The 17,785-nt window shown below is 38.6% G+C and overlaps 1 protein-coding gene across 2 annotated transcripts in view; it reads right to left on the reverse strand.

Annotated features, from left to right (window-relative positions):
* The window catches only part of LOC149186349 (S-adenosyl-L-methionine-dependent methyltransferases superfamily protein), a 242,152-nt gene that overhangs the window by 168,238 nt on the left and 56,129 nt on the right, over positions 1 to 17,785 (reverse strand). For both annotated transcript variants that reach the window (XM_089410976.1, XM_089410975.1), the window contains exon 5: positions 11,730 to 11,838. In XM_089410976.1, coding sequence (XP_089267102.1) covers positions 11,730 to 11,838 — 109 coding nt within the window. The remainder of the gene's footprint in view (positions 1 to 11,729; positions 11,839 to 17,785) is intronic.

Below are 17,785 nucleotides of genomic sequence, written 5' to 3' on the forward strand. Positions count from 1 at the left end.
TCTCTTGTTTGCATTGAAGATCTAATTATAACTATCTTAACTTGGAAGGCTTCTAATTGTCTAAAGAGCATCAATCGTCTAGTTTTTGAGCAATTGTTATTGTTATCCTCTTCATTCTTGTGCTTGTATAAGCATTTAAGAACCTTGGCTAATTGTTTTAATTAATATCGTGGATAAGTGCTCTTGTACCTTTACTTGTCATCAGTACTGTTACATGGTTAAAATCTATTGTGGATGACCATTATATCTTTTGGCAATTTGTTCTCATTTAATACTTGGGCAATTATCTCTTGGTTATCTCTTGTATTGTTGTGGGCACTTGTGACATTGAGCACTTCATCTTGTGTTTAAGATTGTCTTTCATTCATTAAGTACTCTTGTGTGATAACTAAAGATCAATTGTAAATTAAGTACTTAAAATCATAAGCAATCTTAAATTAAGAGCACTCAACTATATTGAATTACATTCTAGGCCTAGTCGTGCATTAATCAACTTACCTCTAAGCCTAAGCTTGGTTGATAGAAAGATGAGGCCACTCTTCATCTTGTAGCTTGCGAAGAATAGACCCTCTCTGGTGGTTAAAACGGTGACCTTGCAGTCGTCAGAGCCATAGTCTCTGCAATGCCAGAGGCATCGAGTACGTTAGATTTCAAGGAGAAGTATCATTAACCAAGCCTTTGCTTGCTTCACCTTGACTTATCCCTTCCACCTACTTTTGAGACTAGCCTCAAAACAGCGAGGGATTAAGGGATTTACTTAGCTATGCATTTAATTAAAATAAACCAAGATCTTGCATTCCACCTAGATTTTAGATCTTGCATTTCATATAGGATAGATTAGCATTCCTTAAGTAGTGGTTGTTCATCCGGTCATCTGGTCTCTAATCAATATAAAGCAAGTAGTTGACTCCATAAGGCACTGGTCTCATATATAAATTTAATCAAATCTTTAAAACTTGCTAAAATCAACCAAGTGGCTAGGCCATTCAATTGTGTCTCCCGGACTTGTTGGTTACCAACGAGTATTGCATTTTTACATTTATTAGGAACTAACCCCCATAGCTTGTTGTTGGGAGACAGCTACAATGGAGAGGGAAGGGATTAGAGTGACAGCGCTTGCCCTGAGTCTTTGTTGCAGTGCATGTACAATCTGAGCGACAACATTTTTTTACGTCGTTGTCGGGGATAGGTTTATCTTGTTCTCAGCGCTTCAACGACAATCTTCATAATCTTCTAATCCATTCCTTATCCCATCAACACCACATTTTTGGCACCATTGTGATATTTTCCTTTTATCTCCATCTTTTCATCACCTTATCCTTTGCCTTATCACTAATCTTTTCATCTTCTCTATCCGCACCTTTAGCACCTGGACGTTTCAATTGGTTTCCTGTTTGGGTGGCGACTCCATTGATTCATCCATTTACAAGATCTTACTCTAGAAGAAATCCTGATAGCTTGGTTAACCCCGCTCCCGATCCTGAAAAGGCTCTAAGAGTTCGGTTCAACAAATTACATGCCAGTAAGGATTTAATCTTTCTCGGACAGGAGGCCCTCCCTACCATCCACTTGCTTTTTTCTTAATCCTGTAAATCAAGACTTCATGGATTACTTGCAGCTTTGCCAACATTCAAGGGTATCCTCGCGACCTTCCAGAGGATTCTACTATCAACAAGCTCCAAACTTTCCAGGGGAATAATGCAGTCAACGTTGATGCGCACATAAAAAAATTCACAACTTTTATACAACGATATGCTCATGCGACTACATACAATCATGAGGACGTTAGAATAAATCTCTTTGTCCTTTCATTAGAAGATGATGCATTGCAATGGTTTCATGACAAGTTAGATAACGATTTTGATTCTTTGCAAGCTCTCACAGGAGCATTCAAGGATAAATTTGGGGAGAAAAGAGAGGGAAAATTTCAAAATACTTGGTCAAAGAACTTAACTCTATTAAGAAAAGGAAAAATGAGACAGTTGAAGAGTTTAATCAAAGATTCAATGGTATCCTCAAAGACATGACTCAAGATTACTAGCCACCTGACAAAATAGTGTTGGAGCAATATCTTGAAGCCTTTTTTGTTGACACTCAATATGAGATAAGACGTGTCAAACTTACCAATTTAGTTGTTGCTCAAAATGTAGCTGAGGAATTAGAAAAGGATAAGCTTCGGGTAAATCAGAGATTCTTAGTTTTGTAAGAGGATCAGTTAAATCTAAAGGAAAAGAAACCAAGGAGGTTGAGCATAACCCGATTAAAGAGTTAACTTAAATGATTAAGGAAATGAGAATTGAGCATGCTAGAGAGATGAATGTAGTGCAGTCTAAGCTGATTCAAATGGAACAAAGTCAGACTCAGCCTAGAAATAATAACAATTGCATGGCAAAAAAATAATCTTCCCTCTAAGCAAAAACCTCCTAATCCCTTTAAGTCTACAAATATGGAATTTCGGTCCTCTTGCAGACCATGTCAAAGCTTCCATGACGAAGAATCTTGTGCTATTGCAATCAATGTCTTAAATAATGAATTTGCATCAGCAGCGGAACAAGTCAATATGTTTGGAAGGGAGTTTCATTTACCATTAGAAGATTGGATGGAGGTCATTGAAAATAGCCATAGTGTCAAACTCTCATTCCACCTAGCATAAGCAATGTTGGGAATGAAAGCGGAATTTTGCTTGAAGATCAAAACACAAAAGAAGTTGCTTCTAATGTTTCAGATGAAAAATTGAATTTTGACATAGGAGAATGGATCAGCGATGCAGAAATATTTGTGCCTATCAATAAAATGATCAGGAGTCCAATTCAAGAAGCTATAGTCAGGGAAATTGTCAAAGCTCCTCAGGTAGAAGTTCTTAAGCTTCAAGATCCTTCATCTTCTCTGCCATGTAGTGGTTTAATTGAAATTGAGAAGATTCTGGAAAAAATCTCTCCTCCCAAGGATCAGCCCATTGTGAAACAATCTAGCATTGGAAATTATGTCATCCTTTCTGATCCTATAATCTTGCCAGAAAATAAAGATGAGCCTAAGGAGAAAATCTCCCACGTGAGTTCTGATGATGCTTGCTCTACACAAGGCAAAGGCGCTGGAATTGTTTTGACATCACCTTCAGGGCATGTATTTATGTTTGTTTTCCGATTAGATTTCGAAGCTACTAACAATGTAGTTGAGTATGAAGCTTTGTTGATGGGCCTTGAAATAGCCAAGGACCTCAAGATAAAATTGTTGAATGTCAAAGGGGATTCTGATCTTATCATCAAGCAAGTTAAAGGTATATTCTCATGTAAAAGTGATAGATTGAAAAGTACAGAAACGTTGTGTGGGACATTATTGAATTATTTGATGCCTTTGGTCTCCTGATCATACCTAGAGAAGAAAATACTCAAGCAGATGAACTTGCTATGGTCGCTTCTACTTTCCAGATCTCTGACAATTTAATAAAAGATAAGGCCAAAATGAAAGTCATTTTCAAATCATCAGTCCCGGATAATGCAGAGCATTGGCAAGTGTTTAATGATGAGAAGCAGATTGTTTGTTTTCTTAATCACTTGGATGAGTTTGAAAATTTCCAAGCTTGCTCCAAGGAAGAGGGGTCTGATTCTAAGGGTAAAGATGTGACAAACCCCACTTTTGGAAATATGGTGGCCATGGAACAACTCTTTGATAGAAATGATGCCACCAAAAGGGGTGATGAAAAGAAGATAGATCCTAGTGAATTTATTGAAGTAAACATCGGTTTTCCCAAGGACCCAAAGATTGTTAAAATCGGTAAGGGGACTTCTAAGGAAGAGAAGGAAAATTTGATTGACCTGCTCATTGAATATTGTGATGTCTTGGCCTTTTCCTATGATGAGCTCAAAGGCTACAGAAAAGATGTTATTGAGCATACTATTCCCTTGAAAGATGAAGATGCTAAACCATTTAAACAAAAACTTAGGCAAATCAATCCTAAGTTGGCCCCCCTCTTTCAAAAGGAGTTACAGAAAATGCTTGTTGCTGGTATCATTAGACAAACTCGGCATTCTTCCTGGTGTTCAAACTTGGTGATTGTTAGAAAGAAGAATGGTACTATTAGGCTGTGTGTTGATTTCAGAAATCTTAACTTGGCTTGCAAGAAGGGAAATTATTCTTTATCGAACATGAAGAAAATATGCTTCAAAGAATAACAGGATCCGATATGATGTCATTATTGGATGGATTCTCCGGCTATAACCAAGTCTGGGTAAAAGAGGAAGACCGTCATAAGACTACCTTCACCACGCCTTAGGGTACCTTTGAATATCTCATAATGCTTTTTGGGTTAACAAATGCAGGGGCTACTTTTCGGTGGGCTATGGCCTATTCTTTCAAAGAATTAATTGGTAAGATTATTGAGATATCTCAAGATGACCTCAGTGTTTTCTCAAAGGACATGGAGAAAATATGCTTCAAAGAATAACAGGATCCGATATGATGTCATTATTGGATGGATTCTCCGCTATAACCAAGTCTAAGTAAAGGAGGAAGACCGTCATAAGACTACCTTCGCCGCGCCTTAGGGTACCTTTGAATATCTCAGTATGCTTTTTGGGTTAACAAATGCAAGGGCTACTTTCAGTGGGCTATGGCCTATTTTTTCAAAGAATTAATTGGTAAGATTATTGAGATATACCAGGATGACCTCAGTGTTTTCTCAAAGGATAGCAAGGCTCATATAGGTCATCTTAGACAGGTTTTTGACAGAAGTCGTGAATTTGGCATATCATTAAATCCCGCCAAATCTGTTTTTGGGGTGACCGAAGCGAGATTACTAGGTCACATCATCTCCAAGGATGGCAGCAAGATTTACCCTAAAAGGGTTGAGGCTATTCAACAGATTCCATTGTCGCATATTCTTAAGTCCCTTCAATCTTTCCAAGGGAACACAAATTTTCTTAGGAGATCCATTCCAAACTATGTTGAAATCGCTAAGCCTATACAGCTATGAAACTGGATTCGTCCCCCAGGCCCTACGTGTCCCGAAACCAGCGAATTCGACACGATTCGGGCGGATTCGTGTCCAAAAATCGGGACACTTCGAATCCGAAACGTGTCCTGATTTTTAAACAAGAATTCAAAAATCAAGAACCTGCGCGACGTTATAAAGGCGCATTTCCCCATTATATTTGCACATTCACTTGTTTAGTTTGTTGTGGGTTTGTTGTGGGTGTTTGGGACCAAGGATCAAAGGGTGGGAGCATTTTCAAGGAGATTCAAGCAACAGGTAAGTGCTAGATCCTGTCAGATTTGATGATGGTGATACTATAGAGGGGTCATCCTCCACACCAGCAGATGCAGAGATGACTTTGGATACAGAGGAGGAGGATGCAGCAGAGGAGAGCAATGGTGACCATGATGATGAGGATAGTGATGCTGATTTTGATGATGACTATGAGGATTGATGACTCATGAGTCATGAGCTACCTACTACCTTGAGGCTTGTATACTTGTAGACTTGTAGTTGTAGTTGTTTTGTATTTTCTATTTCTATTTGCCATTGGCATTGCACTACCTATGTAAACAGTAACACATTTTGATTTTAATGAATTGAATATGTATTATAAATTTATAATTTATCATTTATGTCACAATTGTATTTGTAATTTTGTATGCATAATGTTACTTTGTAAAACTTACATCTAGATGAATTTGCATCATGAATGAGAATTTGTGTAAGAAATATCTAATTTTTAATGTATATATATATATATAACATATCCGAACATGTCCTGTTCCAGGGGGGGGGGGTCAACATGTCCGTATCCGACACTCGAATCCCCATATTCGTCGAATCCCGAATCCCCGTGTCAGGTGACTTAGCTATACAGTGTTTACTAAAGAATGACACAAAGTTTGTTTGGAAATATGAAGGTAAAAGGGAATTTAAAGATATTAAGGATATTATAGCTAAAGCTCCTGTCCTTGTCAACCCAAACTATTCAAAGGATTTTATGGTTTTTTCATTCGCATCTGAAGATACTATAGCAGGTGTCCTATTACAAAAAAACAAAGATGGTCATGAGCAGCCAATAGCCTTCATGAGAAAATCCTTGCAGAATTCAGAGTTAAATTACAGCATTATGGAAAAACAAGCTTATGCATTGGTCAAGTCCCTTAAGCATTTCAAAACATATGTGGGTTATTCCAAAGTCATTTCCTTTGTTCCACACTCTGCTATCAAGGATATAATGACTCAAACTAATTGCTTAGGAACTCGTGCCAGATGGGTAACTAAAATCCAGGAGTATGATCTTGAGATTAGACCAACCAAGCTTGTCAAAGGCCAAGGATTAGCTCAAATGTTGACAGAAAGTAATGAGAAAGCTTTAGAGTTGGTTTGCCAAAATGGAGTGGTTGAAACTTTTGTTTCCCCCGAGCTTCAGAAGTTGGAAAAGATCGAATGGTATAAGGACATCATTTATTATTTGACAAATCTAACATGCCCTAATCACCTGGTAGCTCATAAAAGAGGGCTCTCAGATTAAAGGCATCCAAATATTGTATCTTAAAAGAAGGCATTGGGTGGAGAAATTTGGATGGTATAATACTCAAGTGCATAAATGAAGATGAAGCTAAGAAGCTTATCAATGAGTTCCATGCAGGATTTTGTGAAGGCCATTTTGCGGCAAAGACCCCAACCGACAAGATTTTGCGGGTTAGATATTATTGGTCTGCCATTTTCTCAAATGTGCATAAATTTGTCATTGCAAGGAGTGCCAGCGTTTCACCGAAAAACAGAAGTTAGCAGCCTTGCCTCTTCAGCGAATTATAGCAAAAGCCGCTTTTCAGCAATGGGGGTTGGATTTCTTCAGTAAGTTTAATCAGAATTCTGGTAATGGCTGCTCATGGATTTTGACTGCGACGGATTACTTCACGAAGTGGGTTGACGCCATTCCAACCAAGCATGCCACGAAAAAGGTTGTCATGGATTTTATTGAAAATCAGATTATCACTCGATTTGGTGTTCCGACCAAAATCACAATAGATAACGCCAAAGCCTTCAGTTCTTCCGAGTTCTCTTCTTTCTGCTTCAAGTACAGTATTGTTCTATCTCATTCTTCGAATTATTATCCCCAAGGAAATGGTCTTGTTGAGTCAAGTAACAAAAATTTGATAACCATCATCAAAAGGATTGTGGGGGATAATAAGCGGTATTGGGACAGTAAGATCAAGTATACATTAGGGGCAGACAGAATCACAAACAAAAGAGCTATCGAGAAAAGTCCTTTTGAGCTTGTTTATGGTTTGGAAGTAACCTTACCTATTTACCTCAAGCTTCTAGCTTATCACCTCCTTCAGCTGTTTACAGATGACAATGATACAATACAAAAAAAGAATTGATCAAATTATGGAGCTTGATGAAGCCCGCGGGAATACTTTTGATAGCCTATGTCAAGGACAAGCCAAAACAAAAAAAAAGGTTTGACAAATCATCACGAAACAGATCTCTACAGATTGGTGATATGGTGTTATTATCAAATCGCAGAAATGAGAAGCCCGGCAATCATGGAAAGTTCGACAGTCTATGGCTTAGGACTATATATTATCAAAGGAATCACTAAAGAAAATTATTTCTACCTGAATACATTGGAGGGTGATCCTGTACAGCTGCCAGCAAATGGGCAGATGCTCAAACTATATTACAGGGATGACATCTGATGCCATAGGGCATCCTTTGTATAGTATCTCTAACCCTACTCCCTTTCATTTATGTCATTAGTTAGTTTTCTTTTTATGCACTTATGTTATATGTCATTACTTTCTAGTTTGTTAGAGTAGATTTTCTATTCCAACAGATGTTATATATATGCATGATGATTTTGATTATGAACAGATATCTATTTGATGGACTTTTGTTTTCTTGGATACAAGATTCTAGATTCTCACGTCACTTCGATGAAGCAACGTGTCCCCATATGGAGCCAGATGTTGCACCTATTTTGTCACAAGTCCAAGGAAGCAGTTGTGCAATTTTTTTCAAAGTGGAGAATCATCAGCCAACACTTTGATGTGTCATTGTAAACCCAATTTCTGCAACTTGTAATGTAAATGATGCTACGGTCGTTTAATTATGTAACAACACTTAGATAAGCCTTTGATTTTGGCGACGAATTTCATCCTAGGAGGTTTTTTAAGCTCACTACATTATGTGTGTTTCTAAACACAGATAATCGGTAGAGTTTTTCCTCCAGCTTAAACCCCAAATCTAAGATGAAATTCATTGACAAGGTCTTAGGTGAGTTCTATGTTATATCGAGTCTTTGTAAAAGTGGTTCGGGAATAATTTAAGCTATTTGGAAAAATTATTTTATTGAAAATCACTTGGTCTACTAGATCATATTGTGTTGCAGATATGGATAATTATTTTGAGGGTATATATGTAAAGAGGTATTCCCCCTTTGGGGGTTGAATTTGTAATTATCTGACATAAAAAAATATTTTAGTGCATGGTCCCTCATACTTAGACACCATGGCTAAAGTATTTGAGGATAGAAAAAATAATTAATCCCCTCGTGTCAATTAATTAATTTTTCTGGCTAAAATAAAATTAAATCCTAAGCCGGAAAATTAATTAATTTAGAGTCAAAAAATAATTATAGAGAAATTAATTTCTCCAAGTGGAAAGATTAGTGGGTCACAAAAAAGTTTATTTTTGGAAGTCCCCCACAAAGGCAAAAATGGATAAGAACATTCTATTGATAGATTTTGGGCTTATCTTAGGTGATTTGATTCATATAGAGATATATAGAGATTTGCACATACATCGACCCTTGGGCTCCAAGTTCACAGACTTTGGAGAAGAGTCGACCTTCTTTGGTCTCCAAGAATTTTTATGTCATTTTCTTACTTCGCTTAAGGTTATGGTTAATATTATAACTTTCGAAACACATCGATCCATCGTCGTTATTTATAAAAAATATTCTCAAAAAATATTTTATTTACAAGCATTGTATATTTTGTATATACGATTTTCTAAAATATCTTTTTTTAAATATTTTTCTAACCTTTGTTTTGCTGCAATTGGGGCTTGGTTTCTTATTTTTGAATTTTGTATATATTGGGGTTTTGGAATATTTTTTTTTTTTTGCAAGTGAGCTTCAAGCTAATCAAGAGGATTTTGCTTGGGTTTTGAGCTAAGATCAAGGCCCTTGAGGGTAAGATCTAGCCTCCATCAAAATTTGCAAAGCCAACATCCAAGATTTTGCAGTGAATTTGCATGACTTTCTGATGATCTGAAGTGAGATTCAGATTTGCAGGGGTCTGAAAAAAATTTAGGGCTTCTAGGCCCAGCGTCAAGCCTCCAGCCCTAGCCACAGCCTTCTTTTCCCTTGTTGTCCCCTTGAATGCTCTCTTAGAGGCCTCAGCTTCCCTTTTAGGGAGTCGTCTGGCCCTCTAGAGGCCTCGGCCTCCTAGTGGCAGCCCCTAAGGGGCTTCTCCCCTTAGCCACAGGTCTATTAGGCCTTGTGGCTGCCTTCTCTAGGGATTTAAGCCTTGGCCGCAGGCCTTCTCAGCCTCCTCCCTCCTCCGTTGCCCTCTTTTCTCTCTCGGCCAGCCTTCCTCAACCTAGCCACAGGCCTTAAGGCCTTTTTCACCCTTGTCGTGGGCCTAGTTAGGTCTCTAACCCCAGTCGTCGTCATTTTCAGACCTAGCATTGGCCTCTTGTCCCCTCTCTTAGCTCCCATCTATCCTCTTTTGCCTCATTCAGTCATTCATTGGGTTATCATTTGATTTTTTGCCTCTAACATTGTGTTTGCAGAGATTTTTTCAAGATAATATTGGTGGTTGCAGGTGGTCATCTCATAAGAAAAGTGTTGGGCAATTTCTCTAACCATCTACAAGACCTACAGGCCTAGTGGTTTGCCTCTTCAAACCCTTGCTTCCTCACTCTTTTGTTTACAGCCATTTGATCGTTGCATTTACAGTGGTATAAATCTAATTAAGTGACCTAGAAACCATTAATAATTTATCTAGATTCATTGGCTAATCTCTTGCATCATTTGGGCATTCATTGGTTGGCAAATTTTACAAATTCAGGTGACTGTCTAGCTGTTTTGAAAGGCATCATAAGGTCTGATATAAAACAGTGACATAAGCATTCATTCATAGGCATTTCCTCATGCTTTGCATTCTCATCTAAAGTGCTCTTATTTAATCAAGAATGGGATAAATTTTGGTACTGTTTTGGCACATTTGGCATTAGTTAACTCACTGCTGTCATAGCTTGTTTACTTCTGTCATAACTTGTTTACTGCTGTCCCAAAGGTTGGATTATTACTCATTGAAACATAAGTTGCATAAGGTTTCTTGAATGGTTTTATGCTCTATTGTGGAAAGGATTTTTTTACATTAAATTGTTCAAGTGATTTGGTAACTAATGAAGTTATTTCATTGCTAGTAGGGACACTAACACATTGTTGGCTGTCAAATGGCTTATGCCCCTCTTTGTCATCATTCACAGACCTTGAAGCATCTTTTATGGACCGTAGTTTTGCTAAAGTATGCCGTAGGTTGGCGCATGACCATCATTTTGTTCTACATAATGGACAAATTCATTGGTGTGCAGCTCTTCTTGGGGAAGCAGGATCCCCGGTTTTGCCCCACCTTTTGAGAGTTTGGGACTGTATTCAGATATCAGCTCTGTTGACAATCAGGAAGCTTCGATGCAAGTATGGTTTTTCTGATGAGGTCAGTTCTGCAGAGGTATGTACGCAGTTGTCTGCCAAAAGATACATCCTATTTTAGGATGCCAAAGAGTTCAGTTCTGTAGCTTACTCTGAGTGTATTGCTGCCTTAGTTGCTCATATAAGGAGGATATGATTCTATTTTAGGTTTTCCAGTTCCTTTTTCAGTTACCATGTAAATTTTCTTCTGTGATATAAGACAAATTTACAATAAATAAATAAAAGCAAATAGAAAATCTAAAACTGTCCAACAATAGGAATGTCTAAAAATAGGACTGTGCATAATATCTGCTGCTTCCCTCAACTACTGTGCAGGTACAAAGGTGCAATTCTGAAACTGCATGTACTGCTGAAGGTGAAGGAGACACAGACTAACTGGTGATCTGACAAAGCAAAGTACACGGAAGCAATGAAAACAACTTTTGAAGAGATTTGGCTAAGAAGAATGCTTGCTGTTTTGAAAATTGAACATGTTGATCCAACTACTCTTCGTGGTCATAACCAAAGAGCGTTGAACGATGCTAGAAAAGAATCATGTCTTCCATGAGAACATAAAGCATGTGATAGTACATTATCATTACCATCTACAGCTTGTATAAGATAGACAAATTGAACTGCAATATTGTACAACAAATGAGAACAGTGCAAATATTGTCAACAAACCTCTCGTTCCATATAAGTTTATAAATTTAGAGATAAGCAACGTGTGTGTTCCAGCATGACCAATGAGGTAGGGTGCTAGAGTATTACAATGGTCATTAATATGTACTCTTGTCATAATAGTAATTTATGTCGTAAATAGATAATGAAGTCTTAGTTCTAAGTTAAGGTATTAATCGTAAGTTATGGTTGGCAGTTACATAACCTGCACAACGTAAGACCCTTTCTCACCTATGTATATCGGCTTACACCATGAATGACATCATCCAACTACATTTTTCTCTCTATTCTATTTTGTTTTATCCACCTATGTATTTGTGTTTATTTCTAAAAAACAAAAAAATTATTTAGAGATTATTTTACCACTTCAGCTGTACGAGCACTTGTAATATCTCCTTGGACTTGAATCACACCTTCTATGGAAGCCATTGGTTGCAGATCAATAGCAACAATAAGCGGGAGTTCCTCATCCCTACATAGACATAGACACTATGAAAGGTTAGTCGTTTTATTTGAAGCAAATTGCAACATTAAGCAAATTAAGCCATAAGAAATTTGACCCAAACCATAGTCCACTACACAAATGTTTGTGCCCTCCAACCTACATGCCAAGAACTAATGATCGGCAATTTTGAATACCTTGTCTCCTAATTACCTATATAACATGGTATACAGATTCTATTAACTCTCTTGTGCATGCATTAAACCCAAATGTTATGGGCTAATTTGTGTTCTATATAATTTCCAATTAAAACAATGGGATGTGAAAAAAATTGTGACACGCTCCATATGAAGTCTAATCCAAGATATTTCCAAATAGTGGCAATTTGCATATTTAATCATTATAATGCAGATGAAAGAACAATGAGCAATTCAACTTAACATTTCAAAAAAAGAAACCAGTTAGTGGAGGAAACTCCAATTTAAAAGCTAAAAATTGGGATGGAACCTAAAATTACAATAAATACTATCAATTTACAAGAGCCATCCACCAGAATATTTACAACAACATGGAATTTTCACAATTCAACTCTTTTGATCCCCCATCAACAATTTTTCCTGCATGCTACGAAAATAAAAGCCTTTTAGTGGCTACTGCCACCAAATCCTAACTACAATTGCCCAGTCAAGATTTCAATTGCAAATAAATATTGAAATATCAACAAATTAATATAATGAATTGGAAATGCAACATTCAAGGCTTAAGATTAATTTGAAGAAGGTTGTAAAAATGGAGTAAAGCAGTGTTACTTGGGAGCGGGAGCGGGAGCGGGGAGCGGGAGCGGAAGCGGGAGCGGGAGCGACCATTTTCAGAAGCTCCCGGTTTGGGAGCGAATCGGGGAGCGATTTTTTAAAAATATATATATTTTTTATATTTTTTAATTTTTGATACATATATGTCAACAAAAACATGTAGAATGATGAAATAGACATAAAAAACATAAAAAAACATAAATTGATCATTGAACCATATCACATCAATCACCTAGAAATTATAATCGTCATCAACCTTAGTAAAATAATAAATTAAAATAACATTCAATTCAATAACATTTATCATCATTGATCACCAAAGTAACAAGTTGTACTTGTAAGCCAAGTTTAACCATTACAAGAAGTAATATCGAAGATATTTCTAAGTCCTAACTTCTAACTGTTAACATGATATGAAATGTTAAAAATTTATAAAATGAAACATGAATAATGAGATGAAATGAAACAACTTTAGTCTTTCACAAAGCATCATATTCATAATTCACAATCATTACCAATGAGTTATAATTGCCAAGGCCCAACTTCAAACTTCAAATTTTCATTGTCACAGTCACCAGTGATATAATGTTTACAAAAAATATCATAATGTCATAATGATATGAAAGAGTCAAGAGTCAAGAGTCAAGGACTCAAAACTCAACACTGAACAGTTATGAAAACTAAAGTGACAAGTCACAAGTCTAATAGAAACTAAAAAAGACAAGTAAACTGTAAATCTACAAGTGGCCCTTGCCACGAGAGTCTCCAGGAGTATAAGTAGGTCTTGGCGGTCTTCTAGGAGTCTCCCGCCCAGACCGACGACCAGAACTAGAGCCTCCACGCGAGGGTGTCGATGGAGGTGGCGACAGCAATGGAACAAGACTCGGGCCCCGAGAACTGGATGGTGGAGGTGGAGGTGGCATGGCTGCTGCAGCTGCTTCAGCTTCATCCCGTACAAGCTCATCTTCTAGTTCTTCCATATGTACAATGCCATCTTCCAAATTGTCGTCCTCAGGGTGATTGTCCCAAATTTTATATGTGGGATCTTCATTAGCCCGATCACAGTAATGGCTCAACAACCTCAAATTGTAGTGCACATAAACCAAGCTTTCTGCTCGGTTTTCGTTGAGCCTGTTTCTTTTCACATTATGTATATAACTGTAGGTGCTCCAACACCTCTCTGCAGAAGAAGAATTTACAACCTGTGCAAGAACTTTCAATGCCAATTTTCGCAAAAGTCCGTCGCCGCCATATGTTTCCCACCATGTGAGAGAATCAAATTTATCTTTGTCGTCCATTGCATGAAAGTTACCATACAAACCACTGCCAGTGAAGTATCTGCCTATTTCAAGGCGCACAGCTGCACATTCCTCCCTGTCAGGCACCAACTTTTCTAATGCATCCAGATATCCTTTAGTTACCTCTCGATCTAAATGGGGTTTGGTCCTAACACCACCCCTGCTGCAGGTTTGCCCAACCAAGAATCTGAGTAGTATTTTGGCGTAAGGATATACGCCAAGCAATGTAGTGGAAGGTTAAGCCTTTTCCACCGTTGACACACACAATCGTGAATCAGATTGTACAAGTCGGGATCTCTGTTATTAACAATGTCTTTTATTTCCCCCAACATGGTATCCATTTGCTCATACACCTCACCAATCACTGGTTTGTCTGTATCTGCAAACCGAATCATGTTATAAATTGGCTTGGTGAAATCCAATACCTGTCTCACAGTTGTCCAAACTGCCCATCAAGAGCGGCCTCCTCCACCGTTTCAAAACCTGCAATGTCAGCTACATTTGTAGCCCTTTCCTTTAACACCTGCCAATTTGGACTTGATACCATGCTAGCTAAACCCTCTCTTACCTTCAAAAGGCGCCTGAAGGTGAGGTAATAGCTACCAAATCTAGTCCTCGCAATCTTCAGCAACTCCAATCTCGAGTGACTGCGGAAAAGGCCATGGGTATTGCTATGATTTGTAATAAATTTTATCATTTTTTTTCCTTTCTTGTACAAATCACCAATCCATTGGTATTGTTCATTTTTGTTTTTGACAATATCATGCAACAGAAGGTTCAATGTGTGAACCAAACATCCAGACCAAAATATGTTCGGGTATCTATCCTCAATAATTGCTCCCGCTGCCTTACAATTAGGAGCATTATCAGTGATGACTTGGATGACATTGTATGGGCCAATACGCTCAATTGTTTCAAGCAATGCTTCTGCAATGTTGATAGCGGTCTTGAACTTGTCTGAGTAATCATGTGCAGCTAGAAAAATGGGACCACTTCGGGACACAGCGAGAACACTTATCAATGGCTTGCCTTTTACATTTGTCCATCCATCAGATACAATGGACACCCCATTGTCAGTCCAAGAACTTGTCATTTTATTCAAAGAATGTGATATTTTTGCTTTTTCATGATCAAGGCCAACTGTTCTTGCCTTGTCATACCCAGGGCTCTTGTATCCTTTAGGGGCATCATTTATGGCAGAAACCATTTCGTGCCAATAAGGTGAGCGTAGAACATTGAATGGTATCCCATTTGCATAGAGGAACCTGTAAATTTTTGAATCCACATCATTCCTACACCCCTCATCAAGGAAATCTGATATGGTTCTACGGCGTAAAGATGATGACCCTGAGCCTCCATGTCCATATCCACTGCCTTGGGAGGATGCTGAAGGAGTTCTTTGTGAGCTTTCAAAGAAACCCCTTGATCTTTTTGCTTTGTATTGGGCGTCCTCCTCTTCCTTTATGTATTTGGCTCTATCTTCTGTTGACACCTTGTCGCAAGTTCTAATTCCTATTTGTTTCTCTCCATCCCATGCCCTTTTCCTGCAAAGGTGTCTTCTCAAACGGGTGTATGAGCCTGTGAAATCAGAATTGCAATGGGGGCAATGAAATTTAGTGGTTCCACCCCCTCTCCCTGCTTCAGGCCTCTGAACATATTTCCATAATGGAGTTTGGTCTTGTTTAGTTTTTTGACCCTCATGTTCACCCTCCTCCACATCCTCCTCACTGGGGTTTTCACCTATTTGACTTCCTCCGGCTTCTTCATCCACCTCTTCAGTTTCAGGCCCCCTCCGTTTCCTACTCTCCACCACCATAATAACCAGAAAAGGGACCAGGAAGAGGAAAATGCCAATAAAAATCCCCAGGTCCATCGTGTTTGATGTTTGTAGGGTTTGAGTCTTGAATCTGCAAATTAATTTAGTTTATTGGGATTAATTCATTTAATTTATTAATTTAATTTAAATTAATGATCTTTAAACTCAAACAGGTAAATTAAACTAACCAAACTAACCACCTAACCAGCTAAACTAACTAAATGATTAAGTTACTTACCTCTGCAAGCTTGCTCCTCGCTCCTTGGCACTTGCTCCTCGCTCCTCAGCTCTGGCTCCTTGCTCCTCAGCTCTTGCTCCTTGCTCCTTTGCTCTCAAACTCAAGCTCAATCTCATTGAAATGATTTTGTTTTGGCCCATTGGGCTTATAAATCCAAAAAAATAAGTTAAATTTTTTGTTTTTTTCGGGTCCGCGGAATTTTTTTCCGCCGAATCGCTCCCGAATTTTTAAAATTCGCTCCCGGAGCGTTTTTTAATGCCCGGGAGCGATCAGGGAGCGATCGCTCCCCGATCGCTCCCGGGCATTAAAAAGCGCTCCGGGAGCGCGGGAGCGATCGCTCCCTGAAGCGCTCCCTCACAGACCAGGGAGCGCAAATTTTTTTACGGGAGCGCGCTCCCGAAAATCGCTCCCGTCCAGGAGCGATTTGGGGAGCGCGCTCCCAACCCGCTCCCGAGCCGCTCCCGCCCGGAGCACGCTTCGGGAGCGGGTTCGAAGGGGGGGGGGGGCGCTCCCCCGCATCACTGGAGTAAAGTAATAGTAGAAATGAGCAAGCTTGCCAATTGTAGATTAGTGAGGAAAAACAATATATGCATTCTTCAAAATTACAATAATGGAGACATTTTCCCAAATCAGCTAGTCAACAAAAAAAAATCTCAGAATTGAACAGAGTTAACATTCCACTATTCAGAACCTTGTTGGTGCTTCGACCTTTGAACATTTAAAACATAAGCACAAAGTAAAAACAATTGACGGTAAATGCTAGTATGTTGTGCATGCCTACAGAATTTCTTAGTGTATGTGACATCCATGGCATGCATTCTATGTGCAGTGAACGGTCTAAAAACGTTGAGGAAAATATGTGGCCAGCTTCTAAGCTTCCCATTGCAGACCCCTCCAAAATTCTGCCACATACAAAAGTTAGAAACTTAGAACACCATCAAAGGACATAACTAGAACAGAAGAATAATCCACCCCTGTAGAACAAAGGCTCCCATGTCGCTTTACATTCCATCTCATAGAAAAGAGCACTTTATCATTGTGACAACGCTTCCCCTTCCCTTTAAGCAGCACAAGACAACACAAGGACAAGCCCAGAACAGAGGATCCCAAAGTCCTGTATCACTTTACACTCCACCTCATAGCAACAAGCACTTTATGGTTGTAACAAACCTCCCCCTTGAGAGAATTACCAGACAATACAAGGACAGGCAAGGAACAGTCAAGCAACAAATATGGATGCAAAGATAGGTGCAATCCTACTCAAATATCAAAGGAAAGCAATGGATAAGTCTTTGTGCTTAGTTAAGTAACCCTACATTGTTAGGAACAAGAAAAATGATTGCCTCAAACCTTCTATAGGAAAAGCATGTCACACTCAATAAATGACATTTGACATCAGTGACACTCCCTCAAGGCAATCAATTCACTTTATCTTCCACAACCCACCATCTACCCCAGCACATCACAAGTTCATGTCATTCCTTTGGAATTGTCACCCAGTTTGATGACTATAGCCAAAGGAGATAGGCTTAATTCACACAAAATTGCACCCAGTTCTTACAAAGCCAATTGACCTTGTGCCCAAACACCTCATAATTTGAAATATAGATAGTTGTCCATATTACCCACTCAAGTGGGTAACCCCTAGGAGAAAAATTATCCTGTTTGTTCAGCTTGCAAACCAGCAGCCCAATGATGATCTATAGATAGCTATGCCTCAAATCCCTCCAAAAATGCTACGGTCAGTGCTTTTCATCATCTAGCTTACTTCTTGAATGAACTTGTGTCATATGTTATAAGGTACACTAACCAT

Source organism: Pinus tabuliformis, chromosome 3_1 (genome assembly GCF_031772625.1).
Source record: "Pinus tabuliformis cultivar Carrire ecotype Pingquan chromosome 3_1, CPIR1, whole genome shotgun sequence".
Lineage (NCBI taxonomy): Eukaryota > Viridiplantae > Streptophyta > Pinopsida > Pinales > Pinaceae > Pinus > Pinus tabuliformis.